At 57.5% G+C, this 20,587-nt stretch overlaps 2 protein-coding genes and 1 long non-coding RNA gene across 3 annotated transcripts; 2 read left to right on the plus strand and 1 right to left on the minus strand.

Moving 5' to 3' along the window:
• Positions 1 to 6: 6 nt before the first annotated feature.
• ANKRD13D (ankyrin repeat domain 13D) lies at positions 7 to 11,098 on the plus strand. The gene is given in 16 exon segments (XM_040256432.1): positions 7 to 100; positions 643 to 778; positions 889 to 1,013; positions 1,942 to 1,987; positions 2,077 to 2,220; positions 2,454 to 2,643; positions 7,709 to 7,775; positions 8,143 to 8,224; positions 8,447 to 8,508; positions 8,617 to 8,747; positions 9,557 to 9,714; positions 9,833 to 9,949; positions 10,041 to 10,204; positions 10,283 to 10,371; positions 10,721 to 10,799; positions 10,801 to 11,098. Coding segments are annotated over 16 exon segments (1,815 nt in total). The 5' UTR covers positions 7 to 10; the 3' UTR covers positions 10,936 to 11,098.
• Positions 7,171 to 11,890, minus strand: LOC120874767. Its single transcript, XR_005723703.1, has 2 exons — positions 11,678 to 11,890; positions 7,171 to 7,737 (listed from the first exon to the last, which is right to left on the minus strand). It is a non-coding gene; the product is annotated as an uncharacterized LOC120874767 (long non-coding RNA).
• A 199-nt stretch (positions 11,891 to 12,089) lies between these two features.
• On the plus strand, positions 12,090 to 19,191 carry SSH3 (slingshot protein phosphatase 3). Its single transcript, XM_040256433.1, is given in 15 exon segments — positions 12,090 to 12,228; positions 12,750 to 12,787; positions 13,312 to 13,543; positions 14,527 to 14,645; positions 14,727 to 14,798; positions 15,128 to 15,193; positions 15,279 to 15,467; positions 15,549 to 15,642; positions 15,890 to 16,018; positions 16,098 to 16,144; positions 16,911 to 17,057; positions 17,272 to 17,472; positions 17,561 to 17,834; positions 18,918 to 18,950; positions 18,952 to 19,191. Coding segments are annotated over 15 exon segments (1,947 nt in total). The 5' UTR covers positions 12,090 to 12,162.
• Positions 19,192 to 20,587: the final 1,396 nt, after the last annotated feature.

Below are 20,587 nucleotides of genomic sequence, written 5' to 3' on the forward strand. Positions count from 1 at the left end.
GAGGCCCAGCATGGCAGGCCCGGGTCCCACCTTCCCGCTGCATCGGCTCGTCTGGGCGAACCGACACCGCGAACTGGAGGCCGCGCTGCACAGCCGCCAGGTGAGGAGGTCCACCGGATCCCGGGGCGGTCCTCCTGTCCTCCCCACCCCCAAATCTGTGCTCTCCATCCCGGAGGCCGCCCTCCCGGCTCCCTCTCCCCGGAGGTCCAGAAGTCCAGGTCACCTGCCCCTTGAGCTTGGGCTCCTGGCCTCGGGGCTCCCAGCGCTGGGCCTGGGCCTGCCGATCTCCCCACTTCGCACTGCATCCAGCCTCTGAACTCAGGGCTGCACCACCCCTGAGCCCAGGCTGAGAATAGCAGCTTGGTCCTGGTCCCCAGGCCAGTCCTGATTCTTGACGTCAGCGGCTACATCTCTACCTGACCAGACGCCCCCCTCCACCGGGCCCCAGCTCTGACCCTGGCAGAGGGCAGGAGAGGTGGGCAAGCCCTTCCCACCTGCCTCCCTCTCTTCCCTTGCCAGGACACTCAGGCCACTGGTGCCATTTCCACCGCCTGTCTGCAGTGACTCCCGCCCCTGTTCATCCCCGCGGCCTCCTTGCCCTGGCCTCTCCTTACTTGCCCTGCTGTGTCCCATCTCCCCCAGCATGACATTGAACAGGAAGACCCCCGGGGGCGAACCCCACTGGAGCTGGCCGTGTCCCTGGGGAACCTGGAGTCCGTGAGAGTCCTCCTTCGACACAATGCCAACGTGGGCAAAGAGAGCTGTCAGGGCTGGGCAGGTACTGCAGAGGCAAAGAGGGGCTTCCTTGAGGCTGGCAGCAGGGGGTGGTGTGGGGGAGTGAGTGGCCCGGCCTCTAGGGAACACCCCTCAGCTGCCAGGTGCCCCCAGTCCTGCAGGAGGCTGTCAGCACTGGGGACCCTGAGATGGTGCAGCTGGTGCTCCAGTATCGGGACTACCAGAGGGCCATGCAGAGGCTGGCCGGCATTCCGGAACTGCTCAACAAGCTCCGCCAGGTGCAGCAGGCGTGGGGGTGTGGCCCGGGCGGGGAGTGTGGGGCGTCATGGAGGGGGCCATGACACACTCTGCAGGGTCACCCCGCCAGGCCCGGCCATGGAAGGGCACCTAGCCTGTGCAGCAAGCTTTCCCGACCCCTGTCAGTGGGGTCCCTCCCTCTGGACTCCAGCCCAGGGTCAGACAGGAAAGAGGGGCATCCCGGCCCCCGTGGCTGAGAGTGGGCCCTTGGGGAGGAAAGCCTTTGCCAATGTAGAAGTTCTCTGATGTGTCCTCTCGATGTGTCTCTGTGGTCCAGCTCACCCCCCACCCCAGCCAAACCCTGCCCAGGAAAGGGTGGGCCTTAAAACAGGTCTGCAGGTCCTCAGGCGATAACCATCTGCAGGCCAAGAGACCAGGCTCAACCCCACTACTAGCCTGCTGATGTGCCAGAAATCTCAACAGAGCTTCAGGTGGTGGGTCTCCCGGTCCACACACATTTCCTGGAAGGAAGATTTCATCCAACGTAGCGGATGTGACCTGGACCCCTGACCCCCCTTCTCAAAGCACATGGTGGGTGGGGGGAGGGGTGCCCCGCTGGGAGAGTTCGCTGCCTTGTACCCTCCACCCCAGGAGTTAGGCCCAGAGGGAGTCACTGTGTCCCCTTTTCAGATGAAGACTCTGGGGCCCAGAGGGGGCAGAAGTGCCCTCAGGCCCCCCAGCAGGCAAATGGTGGGCTTGAGCCTGGCCCCCAGGCCTGCAGATGCTGATAGCCTGAGGACCTGTTTAGGCCGCACGTGGCCCACCCTTTGCTGGGCAGCCTTTGGCTGGGGTGGGGGGTGAACTGGACCACAGAGACACATCGAGACCCGCTGAGGGGCTGGGCGCCCTGCGGGGGCTGGCCCTGCTGCAGGCAGGGAGGGCCCTGACCGGCACTCTGGTCTCTCCCAGGCCCCCGACTTCTACGTGGAGATGAAGTGGGAGTTCACCAGCTGGGGTGAGTGGGGACCTACCTCTTGGCCCCCAGGGGGCCTAGGGTGGGGCCTGGGGGAAAGTGCGCCAGTGACCTCCGTGACCCCCCCGCAGTGCCCCTGGTGTCCAAGATGTGCCCGAGTGACGTGTACCGTGTGTGGAAGCGGGGTGAGAGCCTGCGGGTGGACACCAGCCTCCTGGGCTTCGAGCACATGACTTGGCAGCGTGGCCGGAGGAGCTTCATCTTCAAGGGCCAGGGTGAGCTCAGGGGGCGGGGGGCGGTCCCCGCCAGCCTGTGGCAAACCAGGGTCCCGGGCCTTCCTGTGAGGACAGTGCCGTCCTTTGTCTGATGGAGGTGGGGTGGGGGGACCCAGAGCCTGAGGCCACAGCTGGCAGCAGTGGGCGGCTGAGGGGTCTTGGGGTGGGCCCTGCAGCTGCCGTCTGGGCCTCACACTAATCGGTCACCCTCATACCCCCCTGCTGGTGCGCAGAGGCTGGAGCCTTGGTGATGGAGGTCGACCACGACCGACAGGTGGTGCACACGGAGACTCTGGGGCTCGCGCTGCACGAGCCCGAAGTGCTGCTGGCCGCCATGCGGCCCAGCGAGGAGCACGTGGCCAGTCGCCTCACCTCTCCCATCGTCTCCACCCACCTGGACACTCGCAACGTGGCCTTCGAGAGGTCAGTTGGGGGCCTGGCCACGCCGCGGGCAGGGCTCCAGTTCAGGCCCCTGGGAGGCTGAGCCACCGGCAAAGGCCGCTTGGATGGGGCGTTGGGGGTGGGGGTCACTGCAGGCCCAGTGACTCCTGGACCACCTGCCAGTCTGGGACCTGTGACACCTTCAAGCCCCTGCAAGCCTGTCTGTACTAGCAGCTGTCTCCGGGGGAGGAGGCTAGGTCAGCGTGTCCCCAGTTTCCTGACTTCTGACCTCACATGCTTTCCCATGAGACAAGGATTGAGGCTGTGGTCCAGGGCAGCTGTTTGTACCAGAGCTGGCTTCTCAGGAGTGCAGGTGTGTCTAGGCCAGGGTCCTTTGTGAGTGGGCGAGGAGCCTATCACAACAACATATACCCCAGTTCCAAAGCAGACTTCAGAAACACTTAAAAAAAAAAAACAGCTTTCTTGAGATAATTTTATATTCCATACAGTTTACCTGTTTTAAGTGTACAATTCATTGGTCTTTAGTATATTCACATGTATGTAACCAGCACCACCATCCAACTTTAGAACATTTTTGTTACCTCAAAAAAGAAACCCTGTCCCCTTTCATCAACTCCCATCCCCTCATCCCCGCCCCCAGTTAATCTACGTTCTGTCTCCATAAATTTCCCTGTTCTGGATCTTCATATGAATAGAATAAGACAATATATGCAGTCTTTTGTCACTGGCCTCTTTGGCTTAGCATAATGGTTTCAAGGCTCATCCAAGCTGTAGCATGTAATGACTTCATTCCTTTTCACGGCCAGATCCATTGTATGAATACCCCACATTTTGTTTATTCATCCGTCCATTGACGGTCCTAAGGATTATTTCCACCTTTTGACTGTTGACTATTAGACTATGAATAATGCTGCCCTAAACATAAGTGTACAAGTTTTTGTGTGGACGTATGTTTTCATTTCTCTTGGGTATTTACCTAGGAGTGGAATTGCTAGGTCGTGTGCTAATTAAACACAGATGTTCAGTGTGAAGAGCCGCCAGACTATTCACTGAAGGGGCTGTGGCATTTTACATCCCCATCAACAGTATATGAGGGTTTCAGTTTCTCCATATCCTCACCATCACTTACCACTCATTCATTTCTTTATTTGGGGGTTATCACCATCCTGGTGGGTACGAAGTGCTATTCGTTGTGGTTTTGATTTACATTTCCTTAATGACTAATGACACTGAGCAACTTTTCACGTGCTTGTTGACCATTTGTGTACGTTCTTTGGAGAAGTGTCTATTCAGATCCTCTGCCCATTTTACAAATCAGGTTATCTTTTTAATATTGACTTACAAAAGTTCTTCAGGTATTCTGGATATAAATCCCTTATCAAGTATCTGATTTGCAAACATTTTCTCCCATTCTGTGGGTTGTCTTTTCACTTTCTTGAGGGTGTCCTTTGAAGCACAAAAGTTTTTAATTTTCCTGAAGTCCAGTTTATCTATTTTTCCTTTGGTTGCTTGTGCTTTTAGTTTTATATCTAACAATACTTTGTTGTCAAATCCAAAGTCATGAAGATTTTCCCTTATGTTTTGTTCTGAAAGTTTTCTGGTTTTAGCTCTCACACTTAGCTCTTTGATATATTTTGAATTAATATTTGTAGATGGTGAGAGGTGAGGGTTCAGCGTCACTCTTTTGTATGTGACTGTCTACTTCTCCCTGCACTATTTGTTCAAAAGACTATTAATTCCCATTAAATGGTCTTGGCACCCTTGTGGGAAAATCAGTTGACCAGAGACAAATGGGTTTGTTTCTATATTCGCAATTCTATTCCACTGATCTGTATGACTCTCTTTATGCTAGTACCACACTATCTTATTAATCACACATTGCTTTGTAATAAGTTTTTGAAATCAGAACATATGAGTTTTCTGACTTTGTTCTTCTTTCTCAGGATTATTTTAAGTATTCTGTGTGGGTCCCTTGCAATTTCATATGGATTCCAGACTCAATTTATCTGTTTCTACAAAGAAGTCAGGTGGGATAGTGTTTGTGTTGAATCTGTAAAATAGTCTGAAGAATAGTGCCATTTTAATAATGTTAAGACTTCTGCCATGGACATAGGTTATTTTCCCATTTTAGATCTTTAATTTTTTTTCAGTGATGTTTTGTAGTTTTCAGAGTGTTTTGCACTTAGAGTAAATAAATTTATCCTAATTTATTCTTTTTGATGCTACTATAGATTATTTTCTTAATTACATTTTCAATTGGTCATTGCAAATCTATAAAAACATAATGGAATTTTGTATACTGATCTTATATCCTGCAACCTTGTCAGACTCATTTTTTTAGTTCTAAAGGGTTTTTAGTGGATTCCTCATGATTTTTTATATGTAAGATCATGTCATCTGTTAATAGTTTTACTACATCCTTTCCAACCCAAATCCCTTTTATTTCTTTTTCTTGTCTAATTGCTTTGTCTGGAACTACCAGTAGAATGTTGAATGGGAGTGGCAAGAGCAGACATCTTTATCTTGTTTCTGAGCTTAGGGGAAAAGGTCAGTCTTTCATCATTTAGTATGAGGTTAGTTGTAGGCTTCCCTTTATCAGGTGGAGGAAGTTCCCTTCTGTTCCTAGTTTGTTGAGTGTTTTTGTCATGAAAGGGTTTGAGGTTTGTCAAATGCTTTTTCTATGTGTATTGATGTGACCGTATGACTTTTATTTTTATTCTGTTGATTTGTGTTGTTGTTCAGTCACTCAGTCGTGCCCCACTGTTTGTGACTCCATGTATTGGAACACACCAGGCTTTCCTGTCCTTCACTGTCTCCAGAGTTTGCTCAAACTCATGTCCATTGAGTCGATGATGCCATCCAACCATCTCCTCTGTCGCCCCTTTTCCTCCTGCCCTCAATCTGATGTTGAACCAATCCTGTATCTCTGGGATAAATTTAGCTTTGTCATGATGTATAATTCTTTTCATATATTGCTAGATTTGGTTGGCTAGTATTTTGTGTCCATATTTGTAAGAGACAATGTTTTATAGTTTTTTGGTACCATCTTTGTCTGGCTTTAGTATCTGGGCAATGCCTCAGAATGAGTTAGGCATGTCACCTCCTAGTCTATTTTTTGTAAAAGTTTGTGAATAATTGGTATTAATTCTTCTTTAAAAGTGTGGTGGGATTCTTTGGTGAAACTGTCTGGGCTGGGCTTTACTCTGGGTAGTTTTTTTGTTTATTTTTATTTTTACTACTTCAATCCCTTTTCTCATTACAAATCTATTAGATTGTCTATTTCTTAAGTTAGTATTGGTAGTTTGGGTCTCTCTGAAAGTGAAAGTGAAGTCACTCAGTCGTGTCCAACCCTTTGGGACCCCATGGGCTGTAGACTGCCAGGCTCCTCCATCCATGGGATTTTTCCAGGCAAGAATTTTGGAGAGGTTTGCCATTTCCTTCTCCAGGGATTCTTCCTGACCCAGGAATCGAATCTCGGTTTCCCATGCCGCAGGCAGACTCTTTACCATCTGAGCCACCAGGAAAGCTCTAGGTGTCTCTAGGATTTGTTCATTTCATCTAAATTATCTAATTTGTTGGGGTACAATTTTTCAACATATTGTTCTACCCACTCCAGCACTCTTGCCTGGAAAATCCCATGGACAGAGGAGCCTGATAGGCTACAGTCCATGGGGTTGCAAAGAGTCGGACACGACTGAGCGATAATTAATTAATTAATAATCCTTTTTATTTCTGTAATGTCAGTGGTAATGCCCTCTCTTTCTGATTCTGGTAATTTGAGTCTTCTCTCTTTTCCTGTCAATTCCATTGATCTTTTCAGAGAACCAGCTTTTGGTTGAATCAGTTTTCTCTATTGTTTTCCTGTCCTTCATTATTTCTCACTCTGATATTTGTTATTTCCTTCCTTCTGCTTGCTGTGGGCTTAGTTTGCTATTTTCCCAGTGTCTCACTATGGAAGATTAGGTTACAGCTCTACATCTCCCTGTGAGCATTGATGTAGTTGTGTCCCACAAGTTTTGATATGTTGTATATTCATTTCCATCCATCTCACAGTATTTTCTGATTTTACTTTTATCGTTTGATGCATTGATCCTTTAAGAGTGAGTTACTTTTCACATGTTCATGAGTTCCCAATTTTTTTTTTCTGTTTTTAATTCTAATTTCATTCAGTCGTGACTGGAAAACATCAGTCTGTCAGTTCAGTTGCTCAGTCGGGTCCTACTCTTTGCGTCCCCATGGACTGCGGCACGCCAGGCTTCCCTGTCCACCACCAACTCCTGGAGTTGGAGAACATACTTTGTATAATTGCTTTCCTTTCAGTTTTGTTGAGGTTTCTTTCATGGCCGAGCATATAGTCTGTCCTGAAGGATGTGTATTCTGTTGCTGTTGGGTGAAGTGTCCTAAGGACATCTATCAAGTCTAGTTTATAGCGTGGTCAAGTCTTCTGTTTCCTTGTTGATCTGTCTCCGCGTTCTTTCCCTTCTTGAAGGTGGGGTTATAAAGTCTTCAACTATTATTGAGTCAGACATATTTTTAAATTTTTATTGTGGAAAATTTAAAGCACACAGACTAGTATAATGTACTCATCACTCAAACTTTAACATGTATCAACATTTTGCTTTTTTTTTGGCTGTGCTGTGGCATGCGAGATCTTAGTTCCTTGACCAGGGATCGAACCCATGCCCCCTGCAGTGGAAGCACTGAGTCCTAACCACCGGACCACCAGGGAATTCCCAACATTTTGCCAATCTTGTTGAATCTACTCTTCCACACTTTTTTCCTTTTTTCTTTTCCTTTAAAGCACATCCCAGATGCCTTATCAACAGTACATGCATCTGTACATGACTGTAACAGATAAAGATGTTTTTAAATTGAGCCCCAACACTTAGCAAAAGTGAACAATTCCCCAGTACTTCCTTGTTCTTAATCCTCTGTTCATTTGTCCAAGCTGTCCAGGCAGCCTCTTCAAGGTTCTTGTGTGTTTCACGGCGGGAAGGCTAACTGGAGGGGGGTCTTTGGAAGGGACGACTTTGGCCAGAGTTGAGGGGGTGTGAGTCCTCATGAGCTCCTCTTTGGTCTGTTTCAGGAACAAATGTGGTATCTGGGGCTGGCGGTCTGAGAAGATGGAAACCGTTAGCGGCTACGAGGCCAAGGCAGGAGAGCCTAGTGGTAGGGGCTGGGGTAGGAGACAAGGCCCAGGAGCTCTGCCCCTTCTCCGCATCCACCCCATGTGGAGGGACAGACTGAGCAGTCCCCGGGCTCCAGAAGCCCCGGGTGGCCCCTGCTGAGCCCACAGGGATCACCCACAGCACAGACCCCCCACCTGGATTGCCAAGATGAAGCGAGGAGTGTTTCCCCTCATTAGTGACTCCCTGGGGTTCAAACCCCACTGCCTCCACTGCAGGGAGCGAGATCTCACCTGTCCCTGGAGACAGGAAGCCTTGGGTCCTGTGCTAGTGAGGCTAAATGTGGGGAACAGGCTCCGAGCCCCCAGCTCCCCGTGTCCCCCCTGCTCCCCAGGTGTACAGTGCCACCAACGTGGAGCTGGTGACACGCACACGCACGGAGCACCTCTCTGATCAGGACAAGGCGAGGATCAAAGGTAAACCCAGGTGCGCCTACCCGCTGCCCAGTCACACCGTATGGGGGGGATCACCCTTGTGTGGGATCAGGGCCAGAGTGTCTGGGCCAAGCTGGGAGGCATCCCCATTCCCATCTGCTCTGCCTCCCACTACCCAGGAGGCTCCCAGGGTGGAAGGTGGGTGTGGGCTGTCTGGGGGCAGTGGCCCCAGGTCCCCTGATGGCCTCCACCCCTTCTCCTTAGGGGGGAAGACTCCATTCCAGTCCTTCCTTGGCATGGCCCAGCAGCACTCCTCCCACAATGGGGTGAGCCAGGGCTGGGGGGTGGGTGCTGGGGGCTGGCTGGCAGGGGCCACTGGGCAGGGCCAGGCCAGCGCCTCCGGAGCACTAAGCCTAGTCCTGGGGCCCACGCAGGCTCCTGTGCAGCAGGCAGCCAGCCCTACAAACCCCACAGCCATTTCCCCCGATGAATACTTTGACCCCAACTTCAGCCTGGAGTCGAGAAACATCGGCCGCCCTATTGAGATGTCCAGCAAAGTACAAAGGTGAGGTCTGAGGGCTGGTTGCAGGCTCCCCTGTGTGCCCCCAAGCCCTTGTAGATTCCTCTTACACACGGGGCCCCCTGCAGTGGAGGGACCGTTCACCCAGCCAGCTGCCTTCTAGACTATTCCCTGGGGGCAGAGGCCTGGCTTTGGCTACCATGGTCCTCAGCATCCAGCTTGGGGCTTTGTTTAGAGGCCTGGTCACTCTTCCTGGTGAATGAATGGATGGCTTTCTGTTCAATTGAATGAGTACCTGCTGGGGGCCAGCTTGTGGCAGAGGGGAGAGGCACGAGGGGCTCTCACACCTCCTGGCTTTGGGGCCCGAGGAATCATCTTCCCCTCTGAGAGTCTAGATCCCCCTCGGTAAAATGAGAACAGTCGCATTTGACCAGCCGCTCACAAGGTGCTGGGAGGCCCTGATAAGCTGTGAGTTCTAGAATTTCCCATGGGCCCTGTACTCTACCTGGAGCTTCACGTGGGCTCCCTCAGCCAGGGGCTGGGATGTGACCCTAGTGGTACAGTCCTAAACTGTGTGTGGGGTGGGGTGGGGGGGGATGCTGGACCCCAGAGGAAATGACATGCAAGGTGCTGGCTGTGGGCTGAGGAGGATGGGCCAGGCTGGGCCTGGGGCCTGGGGACAGCCTGGGCTGTAGGTCCAGAAGGACATAAGCTCCCAGGGTAAGCAGGCAGGGGCCGCTGAGCAGAGAGGGCCCCCAGGCAAGCAGACAGCATGCCTAGAGGCAGAGTAGGTGGGTCTCAGCAGAGGGGCCACCAGAGGTTCCTTGACCCACATCCTGCGGCTGGCCGGGCAGGTTCAAGGCGACGCTGTGGCTGAGTGAGGAGCACCCGCTGTCCCTGGGGGACCAGGTGACGCCCATCATTGACCTGATGGCCATCAGCAACGCTCACTTTGCCAAGCTGCGTGACTTCATCACCCTGCGCCTTCCGCCTGGCTTCCCAGTCAAGATTGGTGAGAGGGTGCTTGGGGCAGCAGGAGGGTCCCAGGCAGCACCGCCGCCGCCCCCCCCACACCCTCCCGCCCAGGGGAGTGGCGGCAGGGCTGGCTCAGGCTGCAGGTCTCCTCACAGAGATCCCCCTCTTCCACGTGCTCAACGCCCGCATCACCTTCAGCAACCTGTGTGGCTGCGATGAGCCCCTGAGCTCGGTGTGGGTGCCGGCGCCCGGCTCTGCTGTCACAACTTCAGGTACCGCTGAGGGCGGGCGTGGGGCCGTGAGGTTTGCCTGCCTCTGTGTGCCAGGGAGGGGGGCTGAGCATGACCCCTCTGCTGCGCCCAGGGAGCCCCTTCCCCTGTGAGGTGGACCCCGCCGTGTTCGAGGTGCCCGAGGGGTACAGCGTACTGGGCGCGGAGCGCAGCGAGCCCCTGCGTGACGAGGATGATGACCTGCTGCAGTTTGCCATCCAGCAGAGCCTCCTGGAGGCGGGCACGGAGGTGGAGCAGGTGGGATGCGGGCCGGGCCGGGCCCTGGGCGTGGGCCTGGGTGGCAGAGGTGACAGCTCGGGGCTCTGGCTGCTGCAGGTGACTGTCTGGGAAGCCCTGACCAACACCCGGCCTGGTGTCCACCATGCCCAGGCCACAGCCTACGAAGAGCAGCTTCAGCTGGAGCGGTGAGCTCGCTGGGACCTACCAGGGCCAGGTCTCATTTGCCCTGGCTCACGGGTCCTGCCAGCCCTGGGGGGCTCTTGGCTGGTGGGGAGTAGGGAGCGGGGAGGTGCTGGCCCCAGGACCCCACACCCTCTTTGAGGCCACGCCCCATCTTCAGGGCTGCCCACCAGCGAGGGCAGCAGGCACGAAGCCTGGGGAGACAGGACCCTGCCATGTCTCTTCTCTCCGGTCTTCCCGTCCCAGCCTCCCTGCCCTTATGTGCGCCCTCCACAGCCGTGGCCCAGCCCTTGGTCCCCTCCCCAGCCTTAGCGCTCACGGGTCTGCTCTCCCCTCTTATGCCTGGCCTGGAAGGGCCCTCCAGGAAAGCCTGAGGATGTCCACAGAGCCCGGGGGTCCGGGCTCCCCGCACAGGACGCCCCCAACCCCGGCCCCCCCCCAGCTTTGAGGAGCAGCTTCGCCTGGCCCTGGAGCTGTCCTCTCGGGAGCAGGAGGAGCTGGAGCGCCGGGGGCAGCAGGAGGAGGAAGACCTACAGCGGATCCTGCAGCTCTCGCTCACTGAGCACTGAGCACTGATCCCCTGCCCTCGGGAGGGCGTCTGGGCTGCTCCCCCATCCACTTTTGTAATTTATTTATTTATAAACACTCAGCTGCTGGGCTCAGGGGCCTGGAGCCCTAGAGGGGGGAGCTGGCCTTGCGACCGAGATGGAAATAAAGAGACCCTCAGCAGCAGGCTTGCTCTGCTCAGTGTGGGGTGGGGGTGGGGGGCCTGGTGGGGGTTACCAAGGTGAGACACTGTGGGTAATGGCCTTAGGTCTTGGATTTGAATCCTGACCGTGGCCCCCTTGGCCTGTTTCCTCAGCTTTAAATGAGACCCCCTCCAACACTCAGGGCTGCTGGGAGGGTAAGATGAGCTGGCAGGTGTCAAGCACCCTCATTGGGTAGGTGCTCCGTGAACATCACTTCCCCTGAGCCCCGTCCCACCTGCTGGAGACCCGGGCTTTCCTGGAATTCGGAAAGGGCAGAGGCTGGTTCTCCAGGTGGCTCGGAGGCGGTGCCCAGGCCTGGGTTCCTGCCCCTACCTACCCTGGCAGGTTCGACTACAGCGACATTAGACGAGTCACTTCCCTCTACCGCGGCCCTGAACCTGCTCAGCCCTGCCCAGCTTACCTCCAAGGTGGCCCCGAGGACCCCTTGTGAGCCTGTGGGTTCGTTCTAAATCCAGCCTGACATCCCCTGAAGCCGAGTGGAAGTGCCAAGACCAACCAGCAAAAAGAAATAAGTCTGGGGTGCCCTCCACTTAAGACCCACCGTGTCTGGTCCTCTCCAAGACCTGGGTCCTCATCCCTGCCTCCCTAGGCTCCACCTCTGCGGGGTAACAGGATGGTTGAGGCCCAGAGCACAGCTCAGGTGACCCAGCCGGGCGGAGCCGAGGACTGGTGCTGGGGCGCCTCCTGGGAGGAGGGACCGAATCCTGGAGCGCTGCGTAGGCTGCCTTTTCCCGCCGCTGGGGCCCGGAGCCTCACCTGCGCCCCGCCCCCGGCCCCGCCCCCAACGTGCTTTGAGGGGCGGGGGCGAGGCGGAGACGCGGAGGGAGGGGCGGTGGCCACTGAGTGCCGGCTCCGCAGGCCGGGCTGGGCGGGTGTCTGGCCCTTTAAGGTCCGCCCCGAGGAGGTGCCAGGCCCTGGTGGCGCCGGACTCTCCTTCCTGGTCCTGAGGGGCAGGGACCGTCTGTCCGCGGGGCGACGAGGGAGGGCGCCGCGCCGTATCGGCCCAGGGGCCCCCGGCCTGGCCCTATGGCCCTGGTCACAGTAAGCCGCTCGCCCCCGGCCAGCGGCCACTCCACGCCTGTGGGGCCCACGGTGAGTCTGGCTTGGCTGTGGTCCTGCCCACGCAGTTGGCTGCCAGTTGGGCCTGGAGGAGTGCTTGCTGCCCACGGGCAGCCTCCCCTCAAGCCTGGGGGTGTGCGGAGGGGGCCTTCACATCTCAGGCTGGAGCGGCTTGGGGGAGATCTTGAGGCAACCGGGAACTCGGACCAAGGCAAGATCAGGAGCCCCGAGCGCCTGCGGAGGCCCTACCCTGCCCTGGGCCCAGACCTGGGCCAAACCCTCAGGCATCTCCAGCAGCGCTCCCCTTCCCTTACCTCTGGCTGCCGGCCTGGACCTGGGCCCGGCTCCGCCAGTGTCTCCACGTGGAAAGTAGACTGGAACAGAAAAGGATCTGACACCCTTTCTGGTTCCTTTCCCCACTGCGTGGGCGGGGCCGGGGGGGGGGGTACGAGGGAGGGGGGCGGATCCCTGCACCCCCAACCCCAGCACCCTGAACCTGGGGAGGAGTCCTTTCCCACCACTTCACTCTGCCCTGGGGGCTGCCTTCTCAGCAGGACCAGGTGTCCCAGCGCAGAAGCCGGCTCCAGCGAAGGTGAGCGCCTCTCCCTACACACACACCTCCATCCAGCCACTAGGCTTGGCCACTGCCCTCTGGGAGGACTTGCAGCCAAAGCCAACTGCTTAGTATGTGGGGACAGAGTTGCTAGTGGGCACAGCTGGCTGCCTTTGCTTCCCTCTTCCCCCAGTCAGTTGAAGCTCCTTCATCCACTATCCTGGCCCTGGCCCTGGCTCTGGCCAATGGCAGGGCCTGAGGACTCCTGGGGCCCCACCAAGTTCACAGTTATTTATTGAGTTAGGCAGATGGGAAGGGAAAGTTGGCTCGAGGCTTGAGAGCCGCCAAGGCAGTGGTTCCCAAAGCACTGAGGTGGCATCACCTGGGAACTGGGTAGGGATGCACCTTCTCAGGTCTCCTCTCCAGGCCCACTGACTCTTTGGGGAAGGGGGCCAACACCTGATTTAACAAATCCTCCAGGTGGTTCTGGGGGGGTTGACTCCCCTGTCCTGAGGGGTGGGATGGGCCGTCACGATGTCATTTTCCCCCTGCTCCCCTTCCAGGCAGAGCTTTGCAGTACTCCGAGGGGCTGTCCTGGGACTGCAGGATGGAGGGGATGATGGAGATGCCTCCAGGCCCAGCCCAGAGCCAGCGGAGGAGCCCCCCGGGGAAGGGCAGCCCCACGGGGACCAGACAGACAATGGGCATGGGCCCCCGAGTCCCAGCAAGCAGGAGCAGAGTCAACATCTGCACCTCATGGTGGAGCTGCTGAGGCCACAGGATGACATCCGCCTGGTGAGGCCCCGTCCAGAGTCCTCTGGTCCCCTGAAAGGGGAGAGAGCCACTCCTCAGGTGGGAGGAGAGAGTGGAGCAGAGCCCGTGTGTGTTTGGAGAGCAGTGATGTGAGGGCAGGGGGCACCCTGGGGAGCGTAGAGGTTACCCAAACCGCGACGACTCTGCTGTTTCAGCTAGAGTTGTTTGAACAGGCCGAGATGGTGTCTTCAGGTCTCTGGAGAGAGCTGGGAAAGGATGGGGAGGTTTGTCCCACCTGAGCCTATAGGGCAAGATTAGGACCAAGAGCGGGGAATTACCCAGAGGCGGGTTTCTGTTCAGCCAGCACAAGACCTTCCTGACCATGTGAGGTGCCCACAAAGGGACTGGTGCTCAGGGGGGCCTGCTGAGCGCCCACCGGGGGCTGGTGTCCCGGAAGGGCCCCCGTGAGGATGGGACACAGGCGGCAAAGTGAGAACCAATTCCTGGATGCCTGTGGAATATCTCACTGTCTACAGCAAGATGGGAAAAACGAGACACAGTCAGTCTTCTAAGGCAGAATTAATTCCACGGAAGCACCACCCTTTATTGTGAGATTGGGTCCCTAATATTTCTTTGGTAACAAACATTTCTTGAATCAAATTATGGTAATGGCAACTGGAAAGGTGTTTTTTATTTTTTCTTTTTATTTATTTTATTTTAATTTTTTTTTGGAAAGGTGTTTTTTAAACTTCCTTCCTAGCAGGAAAAAAAACAGGGGTGATGTCATGCCCACGCTCCCCTTTTTTCCCCCACATATATCCCCTTTGAGAAAGCTCTTTTTAAACATTTTAATGGACCATGAAATCCCAAAGCTGGGAACCACTATACTGTAACCACTGATCTGGTATCTGGGGGGGAGCAGGTGGAGATCTGTTCCTGACGCGGATATGTGTCGGGTGGGGGTGGGGAGAACAGGGCCCCTGGGCTACTGTGACCCCAGGCTTCTTCCTTCCCATCTTCCCCAGGCAGCCCAGCTGGAGGCGGCTCGGGCCCCCCGGCTCCGCTACCTGCTGGTGGTTTCCACCAGAGAAAGCCTGAGCCAGGATGAGACGGTCCTTCTGGGCGTGGACTTCCCTGACAGCAGGTGGGGGCAGGGGGAGGAGGAACAGGAGGGCCTGGTGGGGAGGCGCTGGTGCTGATGGACCTCGCCCTCTGTCCCCGCCAGCTCCCCCAGCTGTACCCTCGGCCTGGTCCTGCCTCTCTGGAGTGACACCCAGGTGTACCTAGATGGAGACGGGTAAGAGGTAGCACCTGGAGGAAAGGAAGGGGAGGGGCCAGAGGGAGAAATAACCAAGTACGATGTCTGCCCGGGGGGTCGGTACTTGGGAGCACCTGCAGAACTCCAGGCTGGGCCTACTCTCAGCTCCACCTGAGATCCACCGTGTGAGCCTGGGCGAGTCACCCAACTTCTCTGGGCCTCAGCTGCCCCACGTCTGCAAACGGCTTATTTTGAAGCTCAGACGATGTGTATATATTCTGAGGACCAGCCTGGTGAGGTGGCTAGTGGGTAGCCCTCTCAGAGGTGCTGTTCTAGAGCCAGGTCCCACCTCACCGGGTCTCCCACAGGGGCTTCAGCGTGACGTCCGGGGGTCAGAGTCGGATCTTCAAGCCTGTCTCCATTCAGACCATGTGGTAAGGGGTGTGGCTCCACCGTGGCTGCAGGGTCTGGGGAGGGCCTCTGGGAGGACCGTGTGACCCAGCCTCCCCTCTGTCCCAGGGCCACACTCCAGGTGTTGCACCAGGCCTGTGAGGCGGCTCTCAGCAGTGGTCTTGTGCCAGGGGGCAGTGCCCTTGCCTGGGTCAGCCACTACCAGGACAGACTGAGCTCTGACCAGAGCTGCCTCAACGAGTGGATGGCCATGGCCGACCTGGAGTCTCTGCGGCCTCCCTGCGTGGAGCCCAGCCGGTCAGTCCGGGGAGGGGGCTTGGGGGGAGGTGCCGCGGCAGAGAGGGGAAGGGGCCCTGCACTGACAGGCTTGGGTCCCAGGCCCTCAGAGCAGGAGCAGATGGAGCAGGCGATCCGGGGCGAGCTGTGGGAGGTGCTGGACACCAGTGACCTGGACAACGTCACTTCCAAAGAGGTGGGCCGGGTGTGGGGATGAGGGGGGAGCTGGGCCCTGGGTGGGGGCCCTCCGGCTGGGCGCCAGAGTGGTCCCCTGGTGGAGCCTTCCCTTTAGCGCTCCTCCTGTCTGAGCTGTTCCCACATGCTTGGCCTCAGCTTCTCTGCTGTGATGGGACGCAGTACTGACTTCAGAGGCCCCAGAGGGGAGGGTGGGGTGAAGGAACCGTGCAAGGCACCCCAGCCTCGCTTCACCCGCCTGCCTGCAGATCCGCCAGGCCCTGGAGCTGCGTCTGGGATGCCCTCTCCAGCAGTACCGCGACTTCATTGACAACCAGATGCTGCTGCTCATGGCCCAGCAAGACCGGGCGTCCCGCATCTTCCCCCACCTCTACCTGGTGAGCTGCAGGCTGGGGGTGGGAGGTGGGGACAGCCAGAGCCAGCAGAGACCGAATGACGCACTCTCCCCGTTCCCAGGGCTCAGAGTGGAACGCAGCCAACCTGGAGGAGCTGCAGAGAAATAGGTAGGGTTTCGAGCCCTCTCAGGACTGCCCACCCTCCCTCTTCCCCAAGGGGAGACCTGGCCAGAAACTCCCAGAACCCTCTCAGCAGCTAACTCTGCTTCCAGCTCCGCCCTGGGGCTGTTCCCCTCCTATGGGCTCAGGCTGGCAGCTCCCTGGTCCTCTTTACCCTCTCCCCAGCTGTAAAGCAGAAAAGCCCCTCTCTGCCTGACCACGTCTCTTGGAGAAGGAAAGGCCCCTCTCCGGCTGCCTGCTCCCGACATTTCAGTCCCTTGTCCACCATGGGCTTTTGGGAAACCTATGACAAGGGTCATAGGTTTTAGCTCGTGCACATCCTGCCAGGCTCAGCTGAGCTCAAAAGCCCTTCTCTGGGGACTTCCCTGGAGGTTCAGTGTTAAGACTCTGCACTTCCAATGCAGGGGGTGTGGGTTCGAGCCCTGTTCAGGCAACTAAGATCCCACATGCTGCACAGTACAGCCCCATCCCACTCCCCCCAGCCCCCACCCCCAACCGCAAAAGCCCTCTCTAACTGACTTCTGATGATAAGATAAGGACTTGTAGCCTGCAGCTACCTGGAAGCAAGGCGGGGCGGGGAGGGGACAGTACTCAAGCCCAGTGGGGTAAACCGATTTGCTCAAGGTCAAAGTCACCTCCTCTTCCCACTGCAACTGTACCACCTCCACCCCTGACCCTGACCCTCAGCACAGAGAACACTAAGTGCCCAGGGTGCGCTGGCTCCAGGTCAGCCTGGCTCATGCCTGGGCTGCAGGGTGAGCCACATCTTGAACATGGCCCGTGAGATCGACAACTTCTACCCCGAGCGCTTCACCTACCACAACGTGCGCCTCTGGGATGAGGAGTCGGCTCAGCTGCTGCCCCACTGGAAGGAGACCCACCGCTTCGTGGAGGCCGCCAGGTGGGGCCATGCCACCCCGCCGCCCGCCCCACCTCAGCCGCCTGCCCTCTGCGGCCGGTGCCCACCGCCAGGCCGCCCTGCCTTCCGCTTTGCTGGCCCTCAGGGCCCTCGCCTCCTTCCCCTCTGCTCTGGGAGGCTAGCCCGCGAGCTGCCCTGCCCCCACACGGCACAGGACCGATGGGGAAGGGGAAGCTGACCGCGTGTGGCTCCACAGGGCACAGGGCACCCGTGTGCTCGTCCACTGCAAGATGGGCGTCAGCCGCTCAGCTGCCACGGTGATCGCCTACGCCATGAAGCAGTACGGCTGGAGCCTGGAGCAGGCTCTGCGCCACGTGCAGGAGCTCCGGCCCATCGCCCGCCCCAACCCTGGCTTCCTGCGCCAGCTGCAGACCTACCAGGGCATCCTGACTGCTAGGTATGCGGTGGGGGACAGGGAAGGGGGCGTGCGGCGGCCGCTGGGGGTGGCCGCTGGTCAGGAAGCTGACTCAGGGCCCCCCTCACAGCCGGCAGAGCCACATCTGGGAGCAGAAAGCGGGTGGGGCCTCCCCAGAGGAGCCCCTGGCCCCCGAGGTGGCTACACCGTTCACACCTCTTCAGCCAGAACCGGGGGGCAGTGGGGAGCTGAGTGTCGTGGGGTCAGAGGACAGCCAGGCAGCCCCAAAAGAAGCACCTGGGTCACGGCCCCGTATCAACCTCCGTGGGGTCATGAGGTCCATCAGCCTCCTGGAGCCACCCTCCGAGCTGGACAGCCCCTCCGGTGATGCTGACCTGCCAGAGGTGAGGCTGCGGCCATGGGAGGAGCCAGGCTGAGGCAGGGTGGGGGCCCGAGAGGAGGAGGGGGCAAATGGCGGGAAGACAAGAGAGTCCAGGACTGAGGCTTGGCTTGGCCCTGACCAGGGGGCTCCTGAGCATGCGGGCCATGCCCTGGTCTGCTCCTTTTCATCCGCTCGGAGCAGTGGAGGAGACACAGGGAGGACAGGTGACTCCGCTCTCCACAGGAGCGGGAGCACAGCCTTGGGACAGGGCCATCTGGCGGGCTCCACGGCCGAACAGTCCTAGGCTGGCAGCTGCAGGCAGCTCTCAGCCTGAAGAGGGGACTTGCTTCCTGAGGCTCAAGGCTGCCCAGACTTGGGGGAGCATCCTCCCCAGGCCAGGAGCTGCGCAACCAATTGCTGAACCCAGATGGGTGTGGACAACCCCTCAGCACCCGTTCCCAAAGCAGAGGGGCAACCCATTGAAGGATGGGGGTACAGAGTGGTCACAGCAGTCACACAACCAAAGTTATGGCTGGATAGTTGAGCGCTCTCCCTCTGCTGAGAGCTGCAGGGCACAAGTCTAAGACCAGAAGCTGGCCTCTGCCTTGGGAAGTCACCCCCTGCCCCCGCCATGTGACTTGCAGCCAAGGTGGCTAACCCGGAGGAAAGAAAGAAAGCCGGCTCGTCTCACAGAGGACGGGGACATTTGGGAGAGGCTGCCTGGAGGCGGCGGCGCTGGGTGTGGAAGGCTGTGGGGATAGATGGTTGATGGGGGTGTCAGTGTTTCTAAAGGCAGGGTGTCCTCACCCAGCACCCATCTCAGGGCCTGGCCTGGAAGGTGTGTCCCTTGGGGCATACGGGACGGACTGTACAAAGCAGTGGGGGCAGGAGGAGGAGAGGCGGGCTAAAAAGGGCTTCTTGGGGCCACACAGGGGCAGGTGAGGAGCGGGGGCAGGAGGCCTGGGGTGCTGCCTTCCCTCCTAGGGAAATCTGACCTGTGAGTAGCTCAGTGTTTCTGAATTCATTCAACAGACATTCTGCATCTACCCTTTTCACAGCCCTGCCCTGGAAAGACCTCCCTGACTCTATAGTCTCACTCTTCCAGGTTTTCTCTTCAAAAGAATCTTCAGATGAGGACCCCCCCCCAGCCCTTCCCTCAGCCCTCAAGCACCAAGGGAGGCCGGCAGGTCCGCAGGGGGCCTTGGCCTGCCCTGAAGTCCCGCCAGTCTGTGGTGGCCCTCAACAGCGCCGCCCTGGTGGCCAGCCGGACCCGGGCCTTCCAGGAGCAGGGGGAGGCCGGCTGTGCGTCCACACCCAGGCACCAGAAGATTGTGAGGCAGGCCAGCGTGGACAGCAGTGGAGAGGAGGGCGAGGCGTGAGCCCCAAAGCGTGCCCCTGCCCCCTTAGACACAAGCAGAGGCGCCTCCCGGGGCGAGCGCCCCTCAGTCCTGCCAATCTGTTCACAGTCCTCTTAGGAGGAGGCCGCAGGCTCCTGTCACTACAGCCTCAGTGCCTACAGCCTTAAGTCTCCGACCCATGTCCACTTCTCCAAGGGCTCAAGATTTTCTCCATATTTGGGGATATGGTAGAGACTGAAGGTGCCTTTGCGGGCAATAGTACCCTAGCTTCATTCGCAACTGCTGCCTGAAACACACACTTGAAGCCACAGATGTAAAAAACAGAGTTTCCCAGTGCAGAAAGGCTCAGGCTCCCTCCCTCTCGCACTCCTGTCTGCCTCATCCCCCCAGCCCCGCCATTTCATTCCTGAGGCCCTCCAGAGAACCAGTGGGCCCCCCTGCCCCAAAGGCCGGGAGTAGACTCAGTCCTCGGTGCCCAGAGCCCCCCGATGGGGCTGGCGGTCGGCCGGCCTCACGCGCCCTGTAAGCAGCCTGAGCCTGCTGCGGCCCCGGCGCCTCACCAGCACTGCACTGGAGCCCCGGGCACCAGGCCAGAGAGAGTCTTCACTGTGCTTCTCTGGCCCGTTTTTCATGGTCTTAATAGTGTCTCGCTTTGTACTCAGAAATAAAAAACATTTTCATACCATTTTCAATTTGACGATAAAGCTTGTCAGTCCACTCTTTCTCTGGTTACACGAGGAGTCTGGCCTCGCATTACCGCTTCCAGTCTCCTCACAGTTCCCAGGTATCTCGTGACAGGCCCATGTGGGCAGTGGTGTGTTTGGGGTGGGGTGGGTGGGAGGAAGAATGGGGAGAACAGAGGAGGCCAGAGCTATCTCCCTCATCTCCCAGGGCAGGGCCTGGGTAAATGCTGGCTCCACACACCCCCTCAGGCAGGTCAGCAGGGGAACAAGTCTACACTGGGCAGGAGATGCTGACGCTGCTGGGGCAGCGGAAGGGAGTTACCTACGAGGAAATGGAAGCTGCCAATGCCTATCTGGACAGGACCAAGCCTGTCCCGGAAACTAAGGTTCCTTTTGGACACTTGCTGCTAGTTCCTGAGCACACTTTGGGTCCCAAGAATCTTCCTGCTACAATGCAAGAGAGCCTCATTTTCCAAGCCAGCCCACCACTGCCAAGGAAGGAGCCGCGATGGCCCTTTCCTCTGCCAAGGGGTTCTTTCTGTTCAGTGGCAGTGTTCAAGAAAGAGTAGGCAGGCCCACCGCTGGCACTCCTCTCCCCGCTTCCCAAGATGATGCAACACGGTGCCCTATAACTCTAGTCTGGTTGGGGGCGGGGAGTGGGCGGGTGCAACTCCTTCCCTCACAGCAGAGCTCACAGATGGGAGCTGGTGGCAAATGTTCTCGTTAATTGAGAC

Source organism: Oryx dammah, unplaced genomic scaffold, assembly GCF_014754425.2.
Source record: "Oryx dammah isolate SB20612 unplaced genomic scaffold, SCBI_Odam_1.1 HiC_scaffold_15, whole genome shotgun sequence".
Taxonomy (NCBI): Eukaryota; Metazoa; Chordata; class Mammalia; order Artiodactyla; family Bovidae; genus Oryx; species Oryx dammah.